The sequence below is a fragment of the Myzus persicae genome, unplaced genomic scaffold (assembly GCF_001856785.1).
Source record: "Myzus persicae strain clone G006 unplaced genomic scaffold, MPER_G0061.0, whole genome shotgun sequence".
NCBI lineage: Eukaryota > Metazoa > Arthropoda > Insecta > Hemiptera > Aphididae > Myzus > Myzus persicae.
The window spans coordinates 96000-120617 of record NW_019104182.1 but is presented as its reverse complement, the minus strand read 5'-3'; the positions used below and the strand labels follow the sequence as shown (position 1 = coordinate 120617).

The 24618-nt window shown below is 27.7% G+C and overlaps 2 protein-coding genes and 2 long non-coding RNA genes across 5 annotated transcripts; 2 read left to right on the top strand and 2 right to left on the bottom strand.

Moving 5' to 3' along the window:
• Positions 1-2929: 2929 nt before the first annotated feature.
• On the top strand, positions 2930-3374 carry LOC111039703. Its single transcript, XR_002605130.1, has 2 exons — positions 2930-3236; positions 3310-3374. It is a non-coding gene; the product is annotated as an uncharacterized LOC111039703 (long non-coding RNA).
• Positions 3375-3970: 596 nt separating this feature from the next.
• Positions 3971-5099, top strand: LOC111039702. The gene is made up of 3 exons (XR_002605129.1): positions 3971-4281; positions 4570-4721; positions 4795-5099. It is a non-coding gene; the product is annotated as an uncharacterized LOC111039702 (long non-coding RNA).
• An 11488-nt stretch (positions 5100-16587) lies between these two features.
• LOC111039704 (zinc finger BED domain-containing protein 1-like) lies at positions 16588-19263 on the bottom strand. 2 transcript variants are annotated; one of them, XM_022323298.1, is made up of 5 exons: positions 19049-19263; positions 18040-18866; positions 17703-17957; positions 17028-17436; positions 16588-16923 (listed from the first exon to the last, which is right to left on the bottom strand). In XM_022323298.1, exons 1-4 carry the CDS (start codon positions 19126-19128, stop codon positions 17075-17077), a joined length of 1524 nt encoding a protein of 507 aa, XP_022178990.1. In that variant the 5' UTR covers positions 19129-19263; the 3' UTR covers positions 16588-16923; positions 17028-17074. The 2 variants fall into 2 exon arrangements, with proteins under 2 accessions (XP_022178990.1, XP_022178989.1); XM_022323297.1 differs by having other exon boundaries at positions 16588-17436.
• Positions 19264-19350: 87 nt separating this feature from the next.
• LOC111039705 lies at positions 19351-20518 on the bottom strand. The gene is made up of 3 exons (XM_022323299.1): positions 20173-20518; positions 19916-20039; positions 19351-19583 (listed from the first exon to the last, which is right to left on the bottom strand). The coding sequence occupies exons 1-3, from the start codon at positions 20384-20386 to the stop codon at positions 19571-19573; spliced, it is 351 nt and encodes a 116-aa protein (XP_022178991.1). The 5' UTR covers positions 20387-20518; the 3' UTR covers positions 19351-19570.
• Between the last annotated feature and the right edge of the window lie 4100 nt (positions 20519-24618).

The window sequence follows — 24618 nt, the reverse complement described above, 5'->3', positions numbered from 1 at the left end:
ATAATATAACATTTTTTAAAATAACATAAAATGTTTTATTTTTATTATTTTTCTGTCTTGAGATAGGCATTTAATTAAATGTTTAAGTGGATAGTGAAATTGCATAAAAATTAACTTCTTTGACTATTTGCCTAGACATTTAGTAAAATGCCTGATTTGACTATATGCCTATGACATCTATCAATATTAAATCCTTAAAATTATAAAAATGTATATTGATTTTTTGTTACATGAAATAATAATAATTTCTACCTATATAATTTATCATTCAATAAAATATTATGTTTTAACAAATTATTTAGAGTAATATTGTGAAAGAGTTGTGGCCTGCTACAGAACTCCAGACATTATCTAAAAAAAATATTTTAACTGCAAATTCAAATAAATCAATAATTTCTGAAAACAGCAATATTGGCAATGAAGTGATTATATTATTAAAGTATTTAACTATTATGATGTACATAATTTTTTTTTAATTTTTAGGATACTATGGCAAATGAAGCATGTTCAGTGTATGTACCATATAAACAAATCAACAACATAGATTTACCAAATAATTCAGGCGAATGGAATTCTGATAATATTGAAGTACATATTTATTTTTACTGTTTAAAGTTAAAATGTTCATAAATTTTTTTTTAATATACAATATTTTGATCAGAGCATATGATGTATTGATTTAAAAATGATTCTTTTCCTCTATGGCCTGTTATCCACATTATTTTATTTTGTGGTTTATTTAAACTTATTTTTAGCAGGTTGATAATATTTTAAGCATGACTGTATTGAAAGACATGGAATTTGAAATGATAGATGGAATTGAACTTCTGGACACTATTTGCCAAGATGAAATACCTGCTGTTATAGTGGTCCCCCCAGGTAATTCTTTTCCTAGAATAAGAGCTACTGGTAATGAGGTAAACATTGATACATTAACAAATTCTGATGAATCCAGTGTAAATCTTGAGTACTGTGAAGTTGCTAAACCAACTCAAGGGGGAAGATCAAGAAAAAAAATCAATACACGTCAAAAAAATAAAAATATTAAAAACAAGATTTCTACTCAATTTGAAATAAAATGTAAGCATAATATTGAAAATTCTGTCTCTAATAAAATTTGCATGTTAAAAAGCAAATTAACTTATGATGATTGTAAAATCTTTAATAAAAAATTAAGTGACATTCAATCAAAAATTGAACAGGATAAATTTATTTTAAGTTTCATGTCTATTGATAAAGCTAAACGCACAAATCGTAAAAAGATATTCTCAAATCGAACAACAAGAGCTGTTTATAAATATTTTATACCAACATCAGAAAGTGAACGTGTTCCTGTATGCCTAGATGCATTTGTTTCAGTAACCAATATAACTAAAAGGCGAATACATATCTTGGGTAGGTTTTTTTTTGACAACCAAGTATCTCCTGTTGAAAAAAGAGGAGGTTGTCGTATCACTCCAAATACATTTGAAATATCAGAGTCTATTGTAAATCATATTGAAACATTTAGATGTAGAAAAAGCCACCATACTAGAAAAGATACTGGTAGAAGTTACTTGCCTCCTGAATTAAACGTAACTTTAATGTGGTCAAAGTGGCAAGCTGAAAGAAAATCAAATGATTTACCAGTAGCGTCATTCAGTAAATACTATAACATATTTACAAATAAATTTAATATATCATTTGGGCACCCAAGACAAGATGTATGTAGTTTCTGTACAGAAAAAATTTCCAAGATATCTGTAGAAAACGATAAGCATCTTAAAAATGAAATGAAATTGGAACTCAAAACTCACCAAGCATTATCCAAGTTTTTTTTTAAATTGATGTATGAGAAAAACGAGAGTGAAATTATATGCAGTTTTGATATGATGCAAAACCAAGCTCTTCCCAAACTTTCAGTAACCGATACATTTTACAGCAGACAAGCTTGGCTTTACAATTTGACATTTGTATCTAATTCGGATCATCAAACTGCTGAAAATGTAGATCTGTATACCTGGCTAGAAACTCAAAGTGGTCGTGGCCCTAATGAGATTTGTAGTGCATTGTTACACTTTTTGGAACAGTTAGAAAATAAATTAAAAGCAGCAGGTCAGTCACCAAAAGTTTTGAAATTATTTTCAGATTCCTGCTCTGCCCAAAATAAAAACCAGTTTGTCATGACATTGTTATTATACTTCATAAACTATAAATCAACAATTTTTACTACGATTAAACATATATTTCCCGTTAGAGGACATAGTTACATGCCTCCTGACCAAGTATTTGGAAGAATTGAGCAAAAACTGAGAAAGATTGAGAATATTTTATCACCAAAAACATATCATGATATATTCAGAGAATCCTGCACGGTATGGGAATATGGTAAGGATTTTGAAATGTCAGATTTTAAAACAAACATAAAAAATGTTATTAAAAGTAAATTGGGATTTAAATCAACTGAACAAAAAATATTTACCTATACAAAGGGAGACAAATTAGTAGGAATATCATCCTCGTATGAAGCTACCCCAACACGAATACAAGTTTTAAAGCGAGGTGCAAATTTAGAAAATTTAAATAATGTCTTGAAACTTTCACAAGTCAATCATGTAAAAGAGCCGAAACAGAATGATATAAAAAACTTAATGAAATATTTTACAATTCCCGAAGATGCCAAAGAATTTTACAATGATATTTTCAAACCCAACATTGAAGAATCGAATAATGATTTTGAAGATGAAAATGGAGTTTTGATTTATAGTGAAGACAGTCATTAGTTTTTATATATTTTTTTCGCTTCCTTGTCATTATTATATGATTAATGCATAGTATTTATTATATTATATATTATATTATATGATTAATGCATAGTATTTATTATACTTTACTTATTATATAAATTATATTATATTATTATAATATAATATAAGTAANTATACTGTTATGTCGCACTATATAAAAAAAAAATGCGGTAATACAATGCGTTTGATGCGATGAAACACAACCGGTTTTATTTTTAGCCGGATTAATGTGGAATACGACGTAACGTTCCACTTCATTTGAACTCCGTTTTACTGTATTTTTACTTTTTTTCATTAGGATTTTAGTCGTCAGTTTTCTGGATTCAATTGGATTTAATCACCCTGTTGTACATCTACCTACATAGAAATCTGACCATATTGCGTCTAGGAACATCCATTTCGGTCATTTTGCGGTATCGCTTGTCCTGTCTGAACGATGCTGCTTTACTGGTAAGCAGTCATTAACTATTATATCTATTGCAGTTGTTAAGTCTTCTTTAATCATAAATTCTGATGGTTTTAGATGCGGATTAAGAAGCGTAACTAAACTGTAATATGGATCTGTTTTCAATTTTTTAAGTCTTCTAGGTATAGAATTTAATATAACAACTTATCGTCGGCCTAAGTCTCAAAAGGCATATATCCCAAGATTACACATTTTTCATTATAAGAAAAAATCATTTAATAAATTCACTTTACAAAATGTAAGACATTTTTTTCTGCCTTCATTGCAGGGTTCAAAGTACTGGGCCCAACCCATTAAAACCCACCGGGTTTTAATGGGTTGGGCCCAGTAAAAAAACCCAGTAAAAAACCCAGTAAAAAACCCAGAAAAAAACCAAAAAAAAAAAAAAAAACAAGATTTGTACAATCCGTTATTACACTTGTCGAATCCGTTATTACGAGTTGTCGAATCCGTTATTATGATTTGTACAATCCGTTATTACACTTGTCGAATCCGTTATTACGAGTTATCGAATCCGTTATTATGAATTATAATCCATAATAACGACTTGTGATAATCCATAATAATGAGATAAAAAAAAACATATGGTTGGCCCTTCAACGCTTCCGTACTATATTACTCTATGGGTTTAAACCAAATATCAATCGTAGGCGATAGTTCAAACAATCGATAATATCGATAATACTAACGATAATTTGAAATTTCCCTCTCCTATTGTGAAGCACCGTAGCAGTATTGCCGTAGCGGTGACCGTAGGCTAGGCTTTACTCGTTTACTCTGTTGATGTATTTACTGCTTACTAGCTTACTGTGCCATACTGCCATGTGGTTCTTTATGCCATTTTGTTGTTTATCTTGGTTCTTTTTTTACCAGTTTTTAAATTTTAATGTTCATTGTATTTCCAATGATAACGGTATTATAGTATGACGTTTAAATTAATAATAATTAACGCTGATTTAATATTCTAGCTACTTGGTGTAATTTGTTGTATCACATTTTTCACCATCATCATCTGCATCATCATTTATGGTAAATTTATTATATATTAAGATTACAGATCGCTTATTCGTCAACGTACAGTTGTGGTGCCGTGTCTTACTGAAATCCACTTATTCCGGCGATTTCTTTTTTTATGTTATTCATGATTTGTATTATACTGTTATGTCGCACTATATAAAAAAAAAATGCGGTAATACAATGCGTTTGATGCGATGAAACACAACCGGTTTTATTTTTAGCCGGATTAATGTGGAATACGACGTAACGTTCCACTTCATTTGAACTCCGTTTTACTGTATTTTTACTTTTTTTCATTAGGATTTTAGTCGTCAGTTTTCTGGATTCAATTGGATTTAATCACCCTGTTGTACATCTACCTACATAGAAATCTGACCATATTGCGTCTAGGAACATCCATTTCGGTCATTTTGCGGTATCGCTTGTCCTGTCTGAACGATGCTGCTTTACTGGTAAGCAGTCATTAACTATTATATCTATTGCAGTTGTTAAGTCTTCTTTAATCATAAATTCTGATGGTTTTAGATGCGGATTAAGAAGCGTAACTAAACTGTAATATGGATCTGTTTTCAATTTTTTAAGTCTTCTAGGTATAGAATTTAATATAACAACTTATCGTCGGCCTAAGTCTCAAAAGGCATATATCCCAAGATTACACATTTTTCATTATAAGAAAAAATCATTTAATAAATTCACTTTACAAAATGTAAGACATTTTTTTCTGCCTTCATTGCAGGGTTCAAAGTACTGGGCCCAACCCATTAAAACCCACCGGGTTTTAATGGGTTGGGCCCAGTAAAAAAACCCAGTAAAAAACCCAGAAAAAAACCAAAAAAAAAATAAATAACAAACTTCAAACTGCATATTTTTTTTTTATTATATTTTAGTAACAATAAACAATATGAATTAAGTAATAATAATAAAATGAATAAGTAATAACTTTTTAATGTTTACTGGTGAATGATAATAAACTAAATAAACAAATTAACAAATAACAAATTAACTGTGTAATATTATATAAATTATAAGTAGGTAGGTATACCAAAATTATTTATATTAGGACTAATTAGGTACTTTATAAGTTTCTCAAATATAATAGTTTATCGTTATAACTTATAAGTAATAAGTAATATTTAATTTTAAATAAGCAATAGGTATATGTTTAAGTATTAATGTTTAGTCTTTACTCTTTAGTCTTTTGTTATTTGGTTTTGACTTTTGGTACAACTTAAGCTGCGATAAACTTTAACAAGTTTTTGTGCTTTATCTGCACCTAAACGATTTCTTAAATCACTCCATACAAGTCCATATGTGGAAAATATTCTTTCAATGGAAGCAGATGAAGCTGGGCAAGAATGTAAAGATATCAAAAACTTGCAAAAGTCATTAGGAACATTTTCAATTTTATCACATTTTTTTTCCATTATACGCCACCATTGTATAGTTTTAAATTCTTTTAAAATGTTTGAGTTGAACATAGTTTTAGGAAAATAAGATTCATCTTGAATTTTAAAAGCCATAACTGCAGGTAAGAAATGAGGATACATTGAAATTATCCAATCTTCTGCAACAGATTCTTCTTCTGACGTTAATGCATTTTGAAAAATATATTGTGGGTCCAGCATATATGCAAGAAGATGATATGGTTCAATGGCTTGTTTATATCGTTTTATAAAACAGTCTTTGTAAGGTAGTAAATTTTCATTTAATAACAATTTTTTCCAGACATCTACCGAATCAGATATAGATGTGCTGTCACTTTGGAATCTGTCTAATGCATTTGAAACAGATATAAGTTGGTCTTGTAAGTTGAGTGCTTCTCTATAAATTCCAACGTTATTTAATATTTTTTCAATATTATTATCAAAATCATCATTGTCAGTAGAAATTTGACGGTATAAATGGTAATTTGAAACAAATGTTCTAACACATGCAGAATGAGAACTCCATCTCGTTTCATTTGGAATTTGTGGCATGAGCCCTTTCTTTTCTCTGAGCCATCCATGCGCTTGATGCACATTTCTGAAATATTTTTGTACTTCTACAATATGTTTCATAACCGTTTTTGGAGTTACTTCTTTTTCAATCAAATTCACATAATGTGCAGAGCAACCATAAATAACTAAATCCGGATATTTTTCTTGAAGCAATTGTTTCATTCTTTTCATTTTATTTTCATTGTCTGTAACTATAGCAAATACATCTTTTTTAAGTTCTTCTTTACATTTATTTATCATCTTTATAACATGTTCTGCACAAAATGCTGCTGTTTTTTTAATTGAACCAGTATCTAAAGCATCATAAAGGAAACAATTCGTTCCTGTGTGTAAGCTAGTAGCAAGTATAGGATCATTTTTTACATTAGACCATCCATCTAAAATAAGTGTTAAAGAACAATTTTGCAATTGGGTTATTAATTCTTCGTTCACTTTAATACATGCAGCATCTAGAAGTTTTCCACTTATTTGATATGGCGATGGTGGAGTATAACCTGGGCGTAAAGCTGTAATCATTGTCTTAAAGTGCTGATTATCGGCAGCATTAAATGCCAAATTTGAAGAAAAAAAGAAATTACCAACTAATAAATCTAATTTTTCTTTTTGACTTTGAGTGGTTGTTATTGTAAAATCAGTCACTGATGTCTGTAGTTTTCTCTTACTGGATATAGGTATAGGAGTACTTGTTCTTGTTGATCCTGAAATGTTCGCAAACAATGACGTTGGTGACTGCGATAGTCCTACAACTCCTACTTCTGAAATATCTGTCAAGGAAACAGAACTCAAAGAACTTGTTGGTCTATCAATAGACATAGGGCTATTCACAAATACAAAATCATCATCAACAGTTTCACTATCATTTTGAATTGAATTGTATGCTTGTCTTTCAGCTGATTAAAAATTAAAAAAAAAAAAAAAATTGTAAATACTTGCAAGTTTTAAAAAATAACAATATATTAAATAAGTAAGAACAGGTAGTAGGTACATACTTCGGATTTGGTTCTGTGGATATTTCAGACATTTATTTAAATGCCCACGAATTCTTTCAATTTTGGCACTGATTAACTCATTACAATGTTTACATTTGCATTTTGAGTCATTGTCGATTTTTAAAACTTCCGACCACTCTAATGCAATTTTACGTCCTTTCGACATGACGAATCAAGTGCGTGTAATAAAGTAATAAAACGAAACTACAATAAATTGGTCAATTTATGATTGAAATCACAGAATAATTTATTGAAAAACTCAAGACAATTTGAGTCAATATTCAAAAATTAAAAGTGAAAATAATTTAATAATATTGTTATCACGTATCAGTTATAACTTATAACGGAACTAATTCAATCACGTTGAGGGCCGTTCTCCGGCAAATGATAACAACCAATTTTTACATTTTACTCCGAAAGTCGAGAGTGACCAACCGTAGAATAAATATGGGAATATAATAATACATTATTATTATATAATATTAAATTTGTATTTATAAAAACTATTTAAAATGGTACATTTATGTTTTGTGGGTTAGGTTTGTAGGGAACTTCCCTTTAAAAAAGTGTCAGGAAACGGCATTCATTTTAAAATTTTTAAAACCCGTTTAAACCCATTAAAACCCATTTAAACCCATTAAAACCCATTAAAACCCATTAAAACCCATTTAAACCCAACCGGGTCGGGTTTTTTAAACCCTGCTTCATTGAAATAACATAACTGTTGTTTTATTAAAACAATTTAAATATTGTACTGCTACTTAATTTTTATAAGGGACTTAGAACTTTTTTGTCTTGTATTGTCTAATAAGTATGGACAGCTTTTAAGTATGATGATATAAAAAATTAATTACATTAGATACCATATCACAATACTTAAATAAACAAATTTAAAATAATAATCAACAACTTTAAATAATATAATAAAAACTAAAATAATATTTAACCTTATCTTTGGTGTTATAGAATATTCTCTTTAAATAGTTATATAAAATATAGTTTTTAAATAAAATAAAATAAAATAAAGTAAAAATAATATAATAAAATAACTGTGTTACCATCACAATACTTATTTATAGGTATAAAAGTTAATTCAAATTATCAAAAAAATTATGATAGTATTTTTCCATATACTATTTTTGAGTTGCTGCAAATGTTCATATTTTTAATTTTTAATTTTTATTCTATCCATATGTAGTTGTGGTAATGATTCTGAGATAACTACATTTTGTTAATTATTTCTTAATAGATGAAGATTTGATCAATCTTCAGTAAATCTTAGTTTATAGTTGATTTATTGGTGTGGTTTATAATTAATGCTTTTATATAAGTCACTACGGGACACCTTTTTACTTCCTGGACTCTGGTCTTAAGGGTTAACAATATTTAAGTATAGAAAATGATTTTAATAAATCATATGATAAGTACTTAACAATATATGATTGTTTAGTACATACAGTTATGCATATTGAAACGTAATCAGCTTGTTTATTAATCTTTTTATTTCTGATTTTCTTCTCTATGGTTGAGTGCATACTGTCAACCTCCATCTGTATACGACAATGTTGTAGACATTTTTATTCATTAGTGACACCAGATAAAATAGACAAATATAATAGTGCATTGGCTAGTGTAGCATTGCTGTTTCGGTATGTACATCCATTGCTGAATACTATAATGTCAACTTCACGTTTTTTAGCTTGTTCACTTACAAATTTCTCAAGAAATTATGTTATAATTGAACTAAATTCATTAGCCTGATAGGCCTTCTTCTGACTCATTCTATAAGAAATAGTAACCCACTTTTCTTTTTATGTCATAGATAAATTAGAACACTTCATTAGTTTCACTTTCTTTTGTTTCATTAGACAAATAACTATGTAAGGACTATTCAAGTTCAATTTAATATATTATTTTAAATAATTACACATTTATAATACTAGATTTTTCATTAATATTAGCAATGTAATTCATAGTATCCATACACCCACTCATAGTCAAAATTTTACTTACACCACTGCGAGTAGCATTATTACTATAAGTTAATTTTTAATTTTAAGCTATTCATATTTAGTATTAAACAATATAGATACAATAGTGGATATAATAATAATCGTTAATAATAATATACATATATAGTGATATATACATACTATTAATTATTATATTATTTATGTAGGTATCAGATTTGAAAAAAGAACATTAACAATATTCACAATTTTCTATTTTGCATGTATTCCATCAATTGGTTGAGTAATTATTAATGTAATGATTATAGTAATAATGCATACCTACGTTTTCTAAATTTTTTTTATAAAACTGAAGAGTAAAATATCGATAGGTACTACTATAAAATTGATAAGAAATTGTTAAATACAAAAACATAATGTATTTTTTAATTTTCATAATTGTTATTATTCTTGAATCTAGACTAAGATAAGAAGGTATTCGAGCTTAAAATTGTGCCCCTCAACTAATCACATTGTGACCTTTAGCAGGGTGTCGCCTAGCCCAACCCCCAATAATTTTGGCACTAGATTCATTCTTTTAATCAACTATTTGTTCTACAATTTGAAAACCATTTATTATGTTAGGTAATACTCTGTTGGATAAAATCTATATAATTTTTTAAAAATTATTATTTAATCAAATCACAACTTTACAATGATATACAATTAAATAAATAAACTTCATTTTGATTTATTTTGTACCTGAATAAGCTATGCTTATGCTGGGATAAATGAGTTACAATAAATGTATTGAATAAAAAATTATTGACCAAAGCGTCGGTTGTGACGTGCACTGTTGTCGGTTTGAATCTCGGTCACGGGTGGCATTGCTCTTCAGGCAGTCATGGTGCCTGGAGAGAGAGGCCGCGGCCCCCACCTGGGCGTGGCAGAAACCTACCTACGGGTGCCCACTAGAAATTCTACCAAACACAACTTACACGTTTTCCATAAAATCCAACCGTTCCCCCCATACAAACAGCTAATGGCCACAGTTGCCGGGATTTAGATCAATAAAAAAAATAAAAATAAATAGTGGATCCTTCGATTAGTCGAAAAAAATTCCTTTCCCTTGTGAAAACCTCTATTCCCCCCCAATAAAACTAGATAACCCGAATATTTTGTACTCTGAATATGGACGGATAATTTTATAAACATTTGTTTAACTGGTTTGTCTGTTCTGATAATTTGATATTCAATAAATTGATAATAGCAAAACTCAAATTTTAAGTCAAAATAAAATAACAAATATTCTATTATAAAGTTGCAACCCATGGTTTGTTATATTTTTTTCGGCATATTTTTAAAATTTAAATAGCCTATATAATCATATTTTTTACATTGTATATACTAATTAAAAACTTAAATACATACCTACAAACATTTTAAAAACTCTTAAGTTAAATTTTTTTTTTAAAACCTTGGTAATTCAAAAACCTTGGTAAGTCAAAAACCTCGGTAAGTCAAAAACCTCGATAAGTCAAAAAATTTCAATTTCTGTTGAATTTTGACTAATCGAAGGTTATGCTGTAATGTAATCTTAATTCAAATATAAAAATGGATTTATCATTGAATAACTATCTCTCTCTCTAAAACAAGCATCATAATCATAAAACTATCTTAAATTTTTTATTATGTCATATTATCATGTGTTTGTTTTTTGATGAATAAAACAATATAGAAAATTAAATCTAATACAAGGTAAATTTCCAATAACTGTCTGTTAAAAAATTTGTATAAAAAAATATTTTAAATTATTAGGTACTTCATTATTACCTACTGTATTTTAATTAATTATTGACACAAAATTTTTGCTGAGGTTTATTTTAGTTTTTTTTTTTTATTATTATTCATCTTTGGGCATGTTAATTTTAGTCAAGTTTCGGCATTAATTAATTGTTTACTAATATTATTTTAAATTACGTTAGTATGTTAAAATTATGAACTGTAAAAACTATTTACAGAAATCAATCATTTAATTGATAGTTTCTCAAAACAATTCGATAATATATCCTAAATTTAAGTATATTGTGTATTAATTTTGTTATAACGCTCAACTTATTATAATGTATTTAGACGAACTGACAATTTGAAAATGTACTTATGTATTTATTCATTGTAATGAATGTAGTAATGTTGTGAAGGTATAAACAATTAATTTGAACCTCTGGCATGACATAGCGTTCTGTAAGTTCAAAAAAATATTTAATGTTTTATACACTGGTGTTACAATTGTTCACTTAAAACTCAGGTGTTATTTTTCTATGGTATGGTAGAGTAGGTACTTCAGAAGCCATCTGGTACTGCAGTTACACTGTTCATCCAGTTGCTTGTTCTTGGATGGGTGACCAACCAAGAATTTAAGTAATATTTATTCTGTAACTAAAACAATAATTGCCAAAATAATACAATTTGGAACTGGAGAAAAATTATTGCATATTGAGAATTACAAAGTACAACAACCTTATCAACATTGTTTATATATCTAATATATTGCAAATGTTTTGAGTAGTTGAGTGTTATGAATAATTAGTACACAACTATATTAAATTGAATGTTATCAAATTTTGAATTTGATAATTTATGTATTAAATTTAAGTATTTATAATATAAAGACTTATTCGTAATTTCAATATCAACTACTAATACATCTTATAGTCCCCAAATTAATTAACTTTAATTAAATAAATAATCATTGTAATTTTGTGTTTTTAATGTTAGACTACCCAAGTATTTAGCCCAACATAACCACTGTGATTATAGTCTTAGTTCAATGTATACAATCTAAATATTATAGTGAAGGCACCTACTACCTAATAATAATAAAATAGGGAATTCCAGGAATAATGAGAAAACAACATACAATTCTTGCAGTCCCTGTCCCTTGAATAATTGGACGGTGTTTGTGAGAAAGGGCATAAGTCAAAATTCCCTAGTTTTCAGGAGACACAAAAAATGTATAATTCAAAAGGGTTTTGCTTATAATCAATATAAATATTTTTAATTTATTGTTTTATTATTTTTAATGACTTGTGACTATTATCATATCGAATTTAACAATTGCATGACTTGTGCCTTTTCTCATATATTGACTTGTATCTAATCGCACACAAATAAAATCAAAATTTTTGTGATAAAGGGCACATGTCATAAATATAATATTAATATTATATAATATTTTTTCACAACATAAACCATTTTTACAACTCCATGCCATTTATAAAAATAATTAATTGGCAGGCAGCACAAAAAACATAAATTATAAAATACTTATTCCCTTAAACATAAATAAAAGAACATATTATAATAATTATAAATGTTTTAAGATATCAATGGTTTATTTATTAAACACTTGCAATATACTTAAAATAATATTTATTAATATAAAAACATAATTAAAAACAAAATATTATGTATAAGTGTTATACATTTTTTAACTGATTAGAAAACAAATAGATTTGTAATATGACAATATGATAAAAATATATATAACTCTGTAAGCTATATTTAACTATTAATATACAATATAAATCATTATTTAAAAAACTTTTGAACAACTATAACCTTTAAACAGAAAATAATAACTCCTATAAACATAACAAATAAAGTTTTTTTTTTTAAATTATTTTTAAAAAATTATTAGAAATTAAAAATAATGTAGAAATATAATAATTGTTTAAGTAAACTGCTAATCAAATAACAATTTAACAATCTCAGGAACATACATAAAAATGCACTTGTAGACTGTAGTTATAAAGAAATTAATGATATAAAATAAAATGAACATAAAAAAATTAATCATTTTCTTCATCTGACACTATAGGGTCATTTATATTTTGTTTAGTTTTTAAATTTTGATAAAAACTATGAAAAGTTTCAGGAATAAATTTTAAAAGAGAAAGTAGATCCTTTTTCTTTTCTTCAGTGATAGGTAAGATGTCATTATATGCTTTTGGAATAGATATATTATTTTGAAGTGAATTTCTACGGGACATACTTATACTGTTAAATAAAGAATTTTCACTTAGTATATTTTTGTAGAATACTTTATTTTTGTCTTGTTTTGTATATCTTAACCATTTGATGTCACAAAATTTGAATGTTTCTCCTTTGTCATTTTTTTTTTTTTAACTGGTATTTAGTTTTTAGTAAACTGTTAAAGTCTAAAAAATATGGTTGTTCTATCTCTATAACAGTAAATTTATCTTTACCTGCAAATCGAATTAACTGGGCCCAGTCATGTGGATGAAAAATTGGGGTAGAAAATCGTTTTTTTGATTTCTCAATGCGAGCGTGATCGGAGTCACACTCCATTCGGGAGTGCCCAGATACCATAAATTTGTGGTCAATTACCTCAATATTTGTATTTTCTTGTTTCAAAAATATTAGACTCATTGCCATAAATATAGAATTTTTGTTTTGTCCAGGACAACAATCACTGTACATTATGACATGTTTGATTTCTGGTGGTAAGTTAGATAAAAAATGAAACACGCATGACCCTATATCATTTCCTCCTCTTTTTGCCATCGACTCATTCCAAACATAACATGAAGCTTTTGAGGTCTTAATATTATGAACTGTTAAATTAAAGGTCCATAATTGACGTTTATAGAATGCGACAGACGATTCTAGACTTGGGGTTGGAAGGCATTGTTGCAAATCAAATGATATTACACATACCTTATTTGAAGTAGTAGGGTGGAGTCACCACCTATGGCCACCTTAAGAATTTTTTCACACATTTATCTCTGTTATTTTGCTCATATTTATCTAATTATATTGAAAATTTAACCATGCATACTTTACAACTGACTTAACACTTGGTTAAAATTTTGTAGCCTTATGAGAAATACTTATACAGATATAATTTTTATTTTTTTAAAATTTCATTTTCACCTTCTATGGCCACCATTACACCAGCTATGGACACCAATTTTCTCCACCTATGGCCATTTTTTATATTTTTTAAATTTGTTTTAATAATATCTGTAATTATTCTGGTTATTAAAAAATCTTTGAATAAAATTAAAGTCAATAAGTAAGAGAACAACTGTTTTAATATAACAATAAAAAAAAAAATGTTGTTAGGTATATACCTAATATAAAGGTAAACCTTTATAAAAACTATAACAAAATTTATACTGAACAACTTAAACCAAACTTTTGTTAAAGATTTCATAGTATAAATAATACAATTTAGGTAGGTATACTAATTGTCACTTTTCAATTAAAAAAAAATACAAACTTTCATTATTAACAATTAGGTAGGTAGTAGGTAGGTACATACCTATAAAATATAATATAGGTAATAAAGAAAAAAAATTACAAACTCAGTAACAATAAAATCATAATAAAATTAATTCATAAACAGTCTATTAATATTTTTATCCAGTCTTAGGATTTCTGTTAGTATATACATAGATACTTATATAAAAAACAATGACAAACTTAATATTGAACAACTTGTAACTTTTGATTTTGATTTCATAATAAAAACAATTAAATATAAAATATAGTTTTTCAATTAAAATAGAATATACTTAGCTAAACATCTTCAGTATAAAAAATTAAATGTTTAGACATGGTAGATAATATAACATAATAATATTCAAACAAGTAAAAAATAAATAACAAATTCAGTAGGAATAAAAACATAATATTTCATACGCAGTACCTATTTAAATACCTTTAACATTTTTCAAATGTATCAACAACTCCAGGAAATACTGACTTAAGTTGTCTACCACTTTTCTTAAGTTCAGGGTAAGGTAGTTTTCCTATAATATCTTTTAACTCAACCATAGATATATCATTTTCTATTGGAATATATTCAGTATTTTCTTCGTCCACAGCCTCAAAACACTGTATCTCAACATCTGTATCTTCAATTAATTTTTGAACTGTTGCAACATACTTGTAGGTGATCTTTTTTTTGTTTTTAGATTCAAATTTAACTAGAATATAATCACCAGGTTTAAGGTCTGTAATACTTAAAACCAAATCCAATTGTCCCAATGGAATGGCAAGTGACTCACTAGCATCGCTTTGACTAGAACACCAACTATCATTTAATTCTGAACTTTCATCTGATTCAGCCAACTCTATCTTTTTTAATTCTTTTAATTTTACTTTTTCTATTTTATTTTGCTCAATTTTCTTCTTTTTTTCCTGCGCAGCTTTTTTTTTGTTTTCTTTTTGTATCTCTTTATCTAATTTTTCTTGATCTTTTAACTCATAATATTCTATCCATTTTTTAGATGTTATTACACTTGGTGTATATTCTTTTTTTCTTTTTGATGTAGTTTCTTTTTGTACTGGCCACTTAATTATGTCATCAAAAACGTTTTGTAGAGATCTTTTGGCTGACATTATAATACTACTTGGTTCTGATCTTACAGACTGCTGAGATTCAGATGTNGTGATGGGCACAACCGACTAGTTTTAACTATCGATTGCCTATCTATAGTTTCAAAAACTACCGAGTGATTTTTCAATTGAATAGATATTATTATTCATCGATTGTTTTTAAAAATTATCGACCGAATTTAGTGGCGTGATGGGCACAACCGACTAGTTTTAACTATCGATTGCCTATCTATAGTTTCAAAAACTACCTAGTGATTTTTCAATTGAATAGATATTATTATTCATCGATTGTTTTTAAAAATTATCGACCGAATTTACTTGTTCATTTTCACTTTTTAAATTTTCATTGCGTAAGTAGGCCTAAAAATTAATCAAAACAGGTACGATTTAAATGATTTAATCAGATGTCCAATTGTCTTGACGTCTTCCAGGCGAATATACCACCTAAAATACTGGAACGGGGATGTTTTACATACAAAATCCATATAACTTATGGTAATTCTTTTTGTATAAGTTTTTCATTTATTAGCTTTAATTAATACATTATACAATCTAATCATAGGCGAATGGTGGGGTGGTGGGTAGTCTAAGGGGACTATAGCCCTACTAGAATTTTGTTTGGCCCCCATTTCGTGGATTTCTTTAGTCAGATTTTTAGAATATATGTTGTGTACCAGAAATATAATAGGCTATAGCCCCCCCCCCCTATAAATTCATCATCCTACGCCTATGAATCTAATTAATCTAAGTATTAAAAACTATGAGAATTGTATTATGAGAAGAAAATCATAATAAATTATAGGATATGTTTTTGGTAGATAAATCTTATTTGGAAAATAGTAAATACTAAATACTGAGGATTTTAGTATTTTATACGCCATGTATGATTTGTACTAGATTTATCCAAACCAGTTGGATATATTTTACTATTTAGAGTATAAAAAAAAACAATCAAAATAAGTATTTTTATTTTTATTTTTTAATACTGTATTTTCAAAGTTTCAAGGGATTCTTAAGTTACAACTTACAATTATTAAAATAGATATGTGCAGTACTAGGTTTAATGACATTGATACAAGTTAAAAAACTTGTATGCAGGATGGGCCGCAAGCAGTCTGTCATTGTTCACCCCGTATTTCATACTCACCACAGCTATAAATATATTAGCTTAAAATTGCAAATTTATATGTCAACTTAAATCTTGTTCGACATATTTTTAAATAAAAATTATAACCAGGGATATACCCTTATATGACCTTCCAGAGGTATTTATTCAAACCAGTTGAATATTATCTGCAAAATAAAAAAAATAATATTTTAAACTACAACAAAATTTATTTTGGTTTTTAATTTTGAAATATAAATTATATTTTTACTATACTAAAATAAATAATTACCTTTTTGTATTACCTTGTCACTTACTTGTGCCTAAAATTAAAAAAACTTACATATTTTTGTTTAAAAAAATTAACTTGTCTACATTTTCAGGCAATAACCTATTACGCCGAGCGCTTAATATTTGCCCAGCCTTTGAAAAAATCCTCTCGGCCGGCACTGAAGTTGCTGGAATAATACAGTATTTCAATGCAATGTCACTAAGTGGTGATAATACAGTTTTGTGGTCGTTCCAAAATACAGCAACATTGCATTTTAAGTCTTGATGAGGCATACTTAGGTACTGTCTCATCAAGGATGTAGCACTACTTGTTGTAGTTGTCTGCGACTGGACATTGGTGACTCTGGAGTTAAGAAAATTCCACACATTGTCATCATCAGTATTCGGATTTTCTTGATATGTAGGTTGTTCTGAAATTAAGAAAAATCTGATTATTTATTATTAATTATATGAGTCTTTAGAATTGAATTCTCAACATTTTTAATTACAATTTTTCTACAAAAAGGTTTAATCAAATCACATTTAAGATTAATAATATTTTTGTAAAAATAATAATTATTTTAAATTACCTATGATAAAATTATGACAAGACACATTTGGTGTGTATTTATAAGTGATTTAACCAATTTTATTTAACTATATTTTATAGATTTAGCAACAATTATTTATTATTTACCTGTGTTTGAAGCATTACTAATTAAAGCAGCTGTTTCATTGACCAAATATCGTTCAGTTTCATTAGCATTTTGTTCTGACCCAAATGCAACCTTCTTGCACCTTGGGTCCAACAATGTAGCCCGAGAAAAATGCGGTGTTATGGTTTGTTTTTCAATACTATCGAAACGCCTATTTGTATTTTCTATTAGTTTATTTTTTATTAACATTCCTAGTGGCGTTTTTGGAGTTTTAGAAACTAATGAACTTTGCAAACCTATAAATAATTAAAAACATTTTATAGTATTTAACAGAAAGCACAAAAATTAAACTGTATACAGAATCATCAAGTTAATTACCTCGTATCAATGGTATAATTGTTGAAAGTGTTGGATATTGTTCTCCAGAGAGCTCAGTAGTCAATTTATCATAAGGTCTTAATAACGGTATTATATCTTCAATGCTGTTCCATTCATCAGAGCTAAGATTACTAGGAGCTTCTGTTATGGTAATCATTACAATTGTTAGTGGTTCTTTCAGTTGTATAAGCCTCTCTATCATCAAATATGTACTGTTCCACCGAGTATGTATGTCTTGTTTTAGTTTTAACACTGATTCACATCCAAGCTGTTTTTGTTTTTCAACCAACATTCTGTTTCCTACTTCACTACGCCTAAAATAGCCAACTATATTCCTACACTTTTTGAATAATTTCTTCAGGTTACTTTCCTCTGTATCATCGCTGGGATCAGTCTCTTGATTGCCAGATAATTTGAGCGAATTTTGAACAACCAAATTAAGTTTGTGTGCAATACATGGCAAATGCGATAGATCCATGAGCCTGACTGCACCTTTTATATTGGATCCACCATCAGTGACCACTGCAACAACTTTTTCAAATATGTCCCATCTGTTTAATTCCTCAGTCATTATTTCACTTAGATTTACACTAGTATGGCTGGATTCCAATTTTTTGGTGCACAACACTAAGGTTTTCAATTGAGTTTGAAAAAGAAAGTGAACGGTCATTGTAATATAAGAATCAGTGTTCATTGACGTCCAAATATCTGTTGTGATTGCAACATTTTTAGCCTGGTTTAACAAAGTTTTAACTTTATTTTCGACAGTTGAAAATATTCTTGGAATTATGGTCCTTCCAAGTGTTCTCCTACTAGGGATTTCATATCTAAAAAAAGTTAAATTAGTTGTATTTGTGACGATAAAGAAAATAAAAAATATCAAGACCATTAAGCCAAAAAGCATTTAGTCAAAGTGGTTATAATATATATATATCATATAGCATATAACATTTCTACATTAAAAAAAAATTGAAATATTAAAAGTTTTAATTTAATATTTAATTATTACCTGGAGTCCAAGAGCTGTATCATGTTACGAAATCCTGAGTTTTCAACTATGGAAAGGGGCTGAAGATCTTCAGCTACCATTTTAACAATAGCTTCATGGAATGCACTAACTTGGCTTTCCGAAGGAGTACCAAATCTTAAAAAAAATAAAAAAAATAGGTACTACTGATAAATCTTGAAAATGCTAAATTAAATACTTAATATCAATATTACTTAAAATTTAAAAATTGTATGAAAAATAGACTACAAAAATTAAATATGATAATTTTCAATAATACTAATTACTAATTAATAATATACATAAAATTTAAACCATTGAAAAGGTTTTGGTAATGTTGTTACTAAGATAAGTATTAATAAAGTTACTTCCTTTTATTTTGAAATACTTAGTATTTATGCTGCTGATAAACCATACCCTTGGATTTTTGGTTTTTATAATATTATGGTACCTACTTATATGGCAGACAAAAAACGGTTTTTTCTTAACAAATAATAATTGCACTCCAAACCAGTTGGATAATAATTAAACCTGAAAACTAAAAAATAAAATATGAGAATTGTAAATAATTACCAAATAGTAACTAGACAATATCCAATTGCAGTAATTTGTATTACTGAACTACTGGCTACAGGATAAGCACGTACATATAAAATATGTACAAGCATATAAATTATAAATATAAATAAATGTAAGCATATACAGTTAAATTAAATTTAGAAAACATACTGAAATCTAGTTAGTTTTAATTTTAACAGTATAAAATTAACAAATATACAAATTAACACTGTTATAAACATGACAGTTCTGTCTTCAACTTATTTCTGAAAATGTATTATTAGAAATTAATATGATAGTTTATAATCTTACCTATTAGACAACAATAATTGTTTGTGTCTCTTGCCAGTATTATTGGTTACGCTTACTGGAATTACTGGACTACTATAAGGCAGAACACTTGCAGATTGCGGTTGTTCTTGTTCCCCTGATGTTCCTATTTAAAAAATCAAAATCACATTATTATTTTAGTTAACTTATTAGATTTTGGAGAAAATTATTAATTACTAATTCCACTAGAATCTTTTACTTTTAGGAGACATTTTAAAATCTAAATAGGTGTGACTTACCTGGTAGATTTGTATCATTTTCATTTTGTCGTCGCAAATTACTACCATTTAACACTGTAAAATGTTTCCTCTTCAAATGGTCTAACAGATTAGTTGTACCATTAGACCGTTTGTAGGATTTTTTACAGTGTTTACATATAGCGGTGTCAGGGGTATTTGGGTCCTTTATAAAATGGTTCCAAACGATGGAACAATTTGCCTTTGGGATAGACATATTAAATAAAAAATAAAAAATGAAATAAACCTAGATAGTCGAATGTCGAATCTCGAATGACAAGTGACAAACTGATAACATCATGGCTAAATAGTAAATAATGCCATTGAGTATAGTCGATAGTTCGATTAGTTTTCAATAGTTCGATAGTTCGATAGTTTCGATAGTCCGATAGTTTATCGATAGTTCGATAGTTTTTCGATTGTTCGATAGTCCGATAGTTTATCGATAGTTCGATAGTTTTTCGATTGTTCNTTTAGCTTTGACACAATTTAAAAGGAATACAAAATGTATCTAACTCAACTACTGATTCACTTACCAGAATTAAAGTTAACTCTCCCCCCCCCCCCTAGTAATGGCAAAATGGCCTAACTTTTTGACATATTTAAACAATATATACATTTTAGTATTTTACATTTCAATCACTAATACTCAATATACCTTACTTATACATATATTATACTAAAATAGAACTGAGATATTCATAATAGGTATATTTTTTGATTTTTTGATCTTTTAACTTTTAGATATACCTATTATGAATATCTCAGTTCTATTTTAGTATAATATTTTAATATTTTAATACAACTCATAAAAACTCAAATACAATACATTTTTTTAAAAATATTATCCATATAAATAAGGGAATAACAGTTTCATTTTGTCATTGAATGAAATATTTATTTCTTTTAATAATATTAATAAAAATGTTAGAAACATTTTTTATTCTTGAAAATTATACACAGTTGAAAAGAATGTGATGCGGCTAATGATATAATAATATATTATAGGCTAGGGCAACTAAGTCAGATTAATGGAAATTAGATAAATTGTACTTCAGAAACACAAGTCCAATGTAAGCAGCAATTTTCAAGGAAATCGTTTAGGACACATATTCAACAATACTGTTGAAAAATAAAATAAACAAATTTTTTTTTCGTATAACAGTTGCGATTACTTAATATTTAGAAGCTATAATCCTATAAATATATCACAGCTTTTGAAAATAATAGATACTCATCAACCCTATGCTTGAAACTAACATCTACCCAAGTAAAAAAACATTAAAGGTAATACAATACAATATTGATTAAATATTATTATAGTGTACACAAGGACATGGTGGTTATTGTTGAGCTACTCCAACAGGTGTCACCCGTGTCATACTTATCATTTGAGCAATCATATTAATGATGTAATATAATATAATATACATAATGAGATCGTGCGTCCCGAGAGAATACGACAAAACAATATACAAAACGTATATAATGTAAGATATATGATACATGTATATATATATTATACATATCAACTACTTGTGACTAAAATATCACGTGCTACCCACTTCCCACATCCTCGATGTATATATGTAAAAAAAATATAAAAAGTAAAAATTGTGTATTTGTGTTTCTTACGTCGTACGAATGCAAACCGACGTCGTTATTGATAATACTCATTTTTCTCTTGCCGATAGCACCAGAAACGTTCAAACAAATACTTTTCAAAAGCTTACAATTGTTGATGTACGCCGCGGACATTATACGCTATACTATATTGTATTGTACACTTGATAGAAATCTAGAGTAGTAATAATAACAGGAAATATAATATTATTGCGAAAGAAATAATGAGATTGATGGACAGTTATCGCTCTTGAATCGATGCGAATTGCGCAAGAAAAAAGGGCGGGACTCGTTATAGGTTATGAACTAAATACACAACGTTATTTACTTAGGTATCCACCTGAAATATATTACTCTAAATTTGTTGTTGGCCGGTGCACAGCGCCTTTAGAGTTTCGGCCATGATATAACAAACCAGGTATGTCAGCAGCTTATCAAAAAAAGACGAGTTTTGGTCGTCGTTTGCGCTGGTGGTCACAGCTGTTTTTGTTATCATAAAATACCGCTGGATGGGTTCCCGCTTTTTTTTAATTAATTTATTATTATATATAATATTTTATAATAAAATTGATATACATTACACAAGCAAACTATATATTATTTAATATTTATTTAATATTATAATTTTAATTTATATTGTATTATGTTTCTAATATTGATGTTATCAATGTATACTATATTACTATTGTTTTAATGTTATATTGTAATTTATTACTTGTAATTACTTGTTCTTTAACTAATAAAGTTGTTATATAAAATCATTGTGTTGTTTTATATTTATTTATAATGCCAACTTGTGCTGTAGAAGGATGTGTTAATAGGACTGGAAGTAAAGATATCGGTTTCCACCGATTTCCTAAAACACACCTTCTAAATGAATGGATCAAATTAACTCGTTTAGGATCAGGAATTTCTTTAGAGCATGGTAACTTTTGTCCTCTAAAGATAATTCAGTGATTGATACATGTATTCAATGTAGTAATGTAAATATTATGTTTATATAATGAATTACAGCAAGAGTATGTTCAATACATTTTTCGTCTAATGATTTTGTTCCTGGACAAAAAAAGACTCTAAAAAAAAATGTAGTGCCAACAAAATACTTACCGGTTTTAGTGGTTTGCTTGCCTACAAACTATAAGAGGAAAGTCAGTGATGGTGTAAGTGCTCATTATGGTGTCAGTATTTATTAATGATTCAAAATTAGATACAAATTTAAGTAAAACTACTTAATTCTAGAATTAATTTCTAAACAAAAAATAACAAAATACAATTATTTAATTAGAATTAAGAACATACTTAAAAGTTATAACAAAAATTTAGTTTAATGGCTTAGAATTTTATATTTTAAATCTTTTACAATTTTAGAATAGCAATAAACATAGTCCAAAAACTATAAAGTTTACAGTAACGGACGATAGCAATTATGATAATAAGGATAAGAGTCTTAATACAACAAATTTTCCCAAAGCTTCACCACAAAGAGTAAGCAACAAAAAATATCTTTTTATATATGTCATGTACCTAAATTTTTAGAATATAAATATTAATTATTTACTTAGCCAAAGTCAGCATTTAGTCCGAGTATAAATAACTTTGTAGTGACTGACATGCACGATTCTGATGACAGTAAGATTTTGAAAAGTCCTAACAAAACAGATTGTTCTCTAATCTCTCCATTTAAAGTTAGTAATGAGTATTTTGTTAAGAATACCTATTTATCACCAAATATTGTTTGACATACAATTTGGTTTTATTCAGCCAACTTCAAGAAATAGATCAAGAAAAAAATCTAGCTCTTTAAATAAAACATGTATAGTAACTGACATTGATGGTGTGATTGATTTAAATATTATGGGTTCATTTGATCAGCATACTCCAACAAGACATGCAGTAAGATTATAATAAATAGTAGTAGGTATCTGTGTTTTTTTTTTTTATTTAATAATTATTTTATAGCAAACGAAGAATAAAGTAGCTAAACAACTTTTTGATTCTGGAGAATGTTGCACCAAAAAGTTGACACAAATTGAAAGGTATTTTTCTTTTTAACTTGCAAAATGTGTGTTAAAAAATTTGAAACAATTTAGGTTGGAAAATGAATTAGAAGATATGAAAATTGAATTTTTTATAATTTATCATGAAAATGAGTCTTTGAAATCTAAAATTAAGCAACTTGAAGATGAACGGTACAAAAAAATGACAGATGATTTAGATTTCAAAAATAAAATGTATGATATTTGTAAAAAATTTTTTACCAAAAATCAAGTTGATATATTAGTTAGTGGTAAGCGTGCTAATAAGTGGTATAATGAGGACATTGCTTCATGTATAGGACTTAGGAGTATTTCACCTAAGTGTTATAAATACATGTACGGAATAGGTTATCCAGTAGCAGGTTAGTTTAAATCTAAATTATTATTGGTTTAACATAAAATATATCTAAAAAAAAATCACTATGTATTTCAGCATTGTCAACTTTAAGAACTTGGGCAGCCAAAATTGAATTAGAACCAGGAATTTTAACCAGTGTAATGAATCTAATGAAACATAAAGGTATCAACCGTTCTACAAAAATGTTTAAATTAAACTAGCCACTAGAAATTTTAATTAATCTTCAAATTAGTTACTCAACTAAGTATTTCTTAAGTTACATGTTTCTATACAATAGGTGAAACAATGACAGAAATTGACAAACTAACTGTTTTGTCATTTGATGAAACTTATTTAAGTAAAACAATGTCATATGAAAAAAAGAGAGAACAAATTTGGGGTCCTAATAAATGTGCACAAGTGATGATGGCAAGAGGAATTATAAGCCCGTGG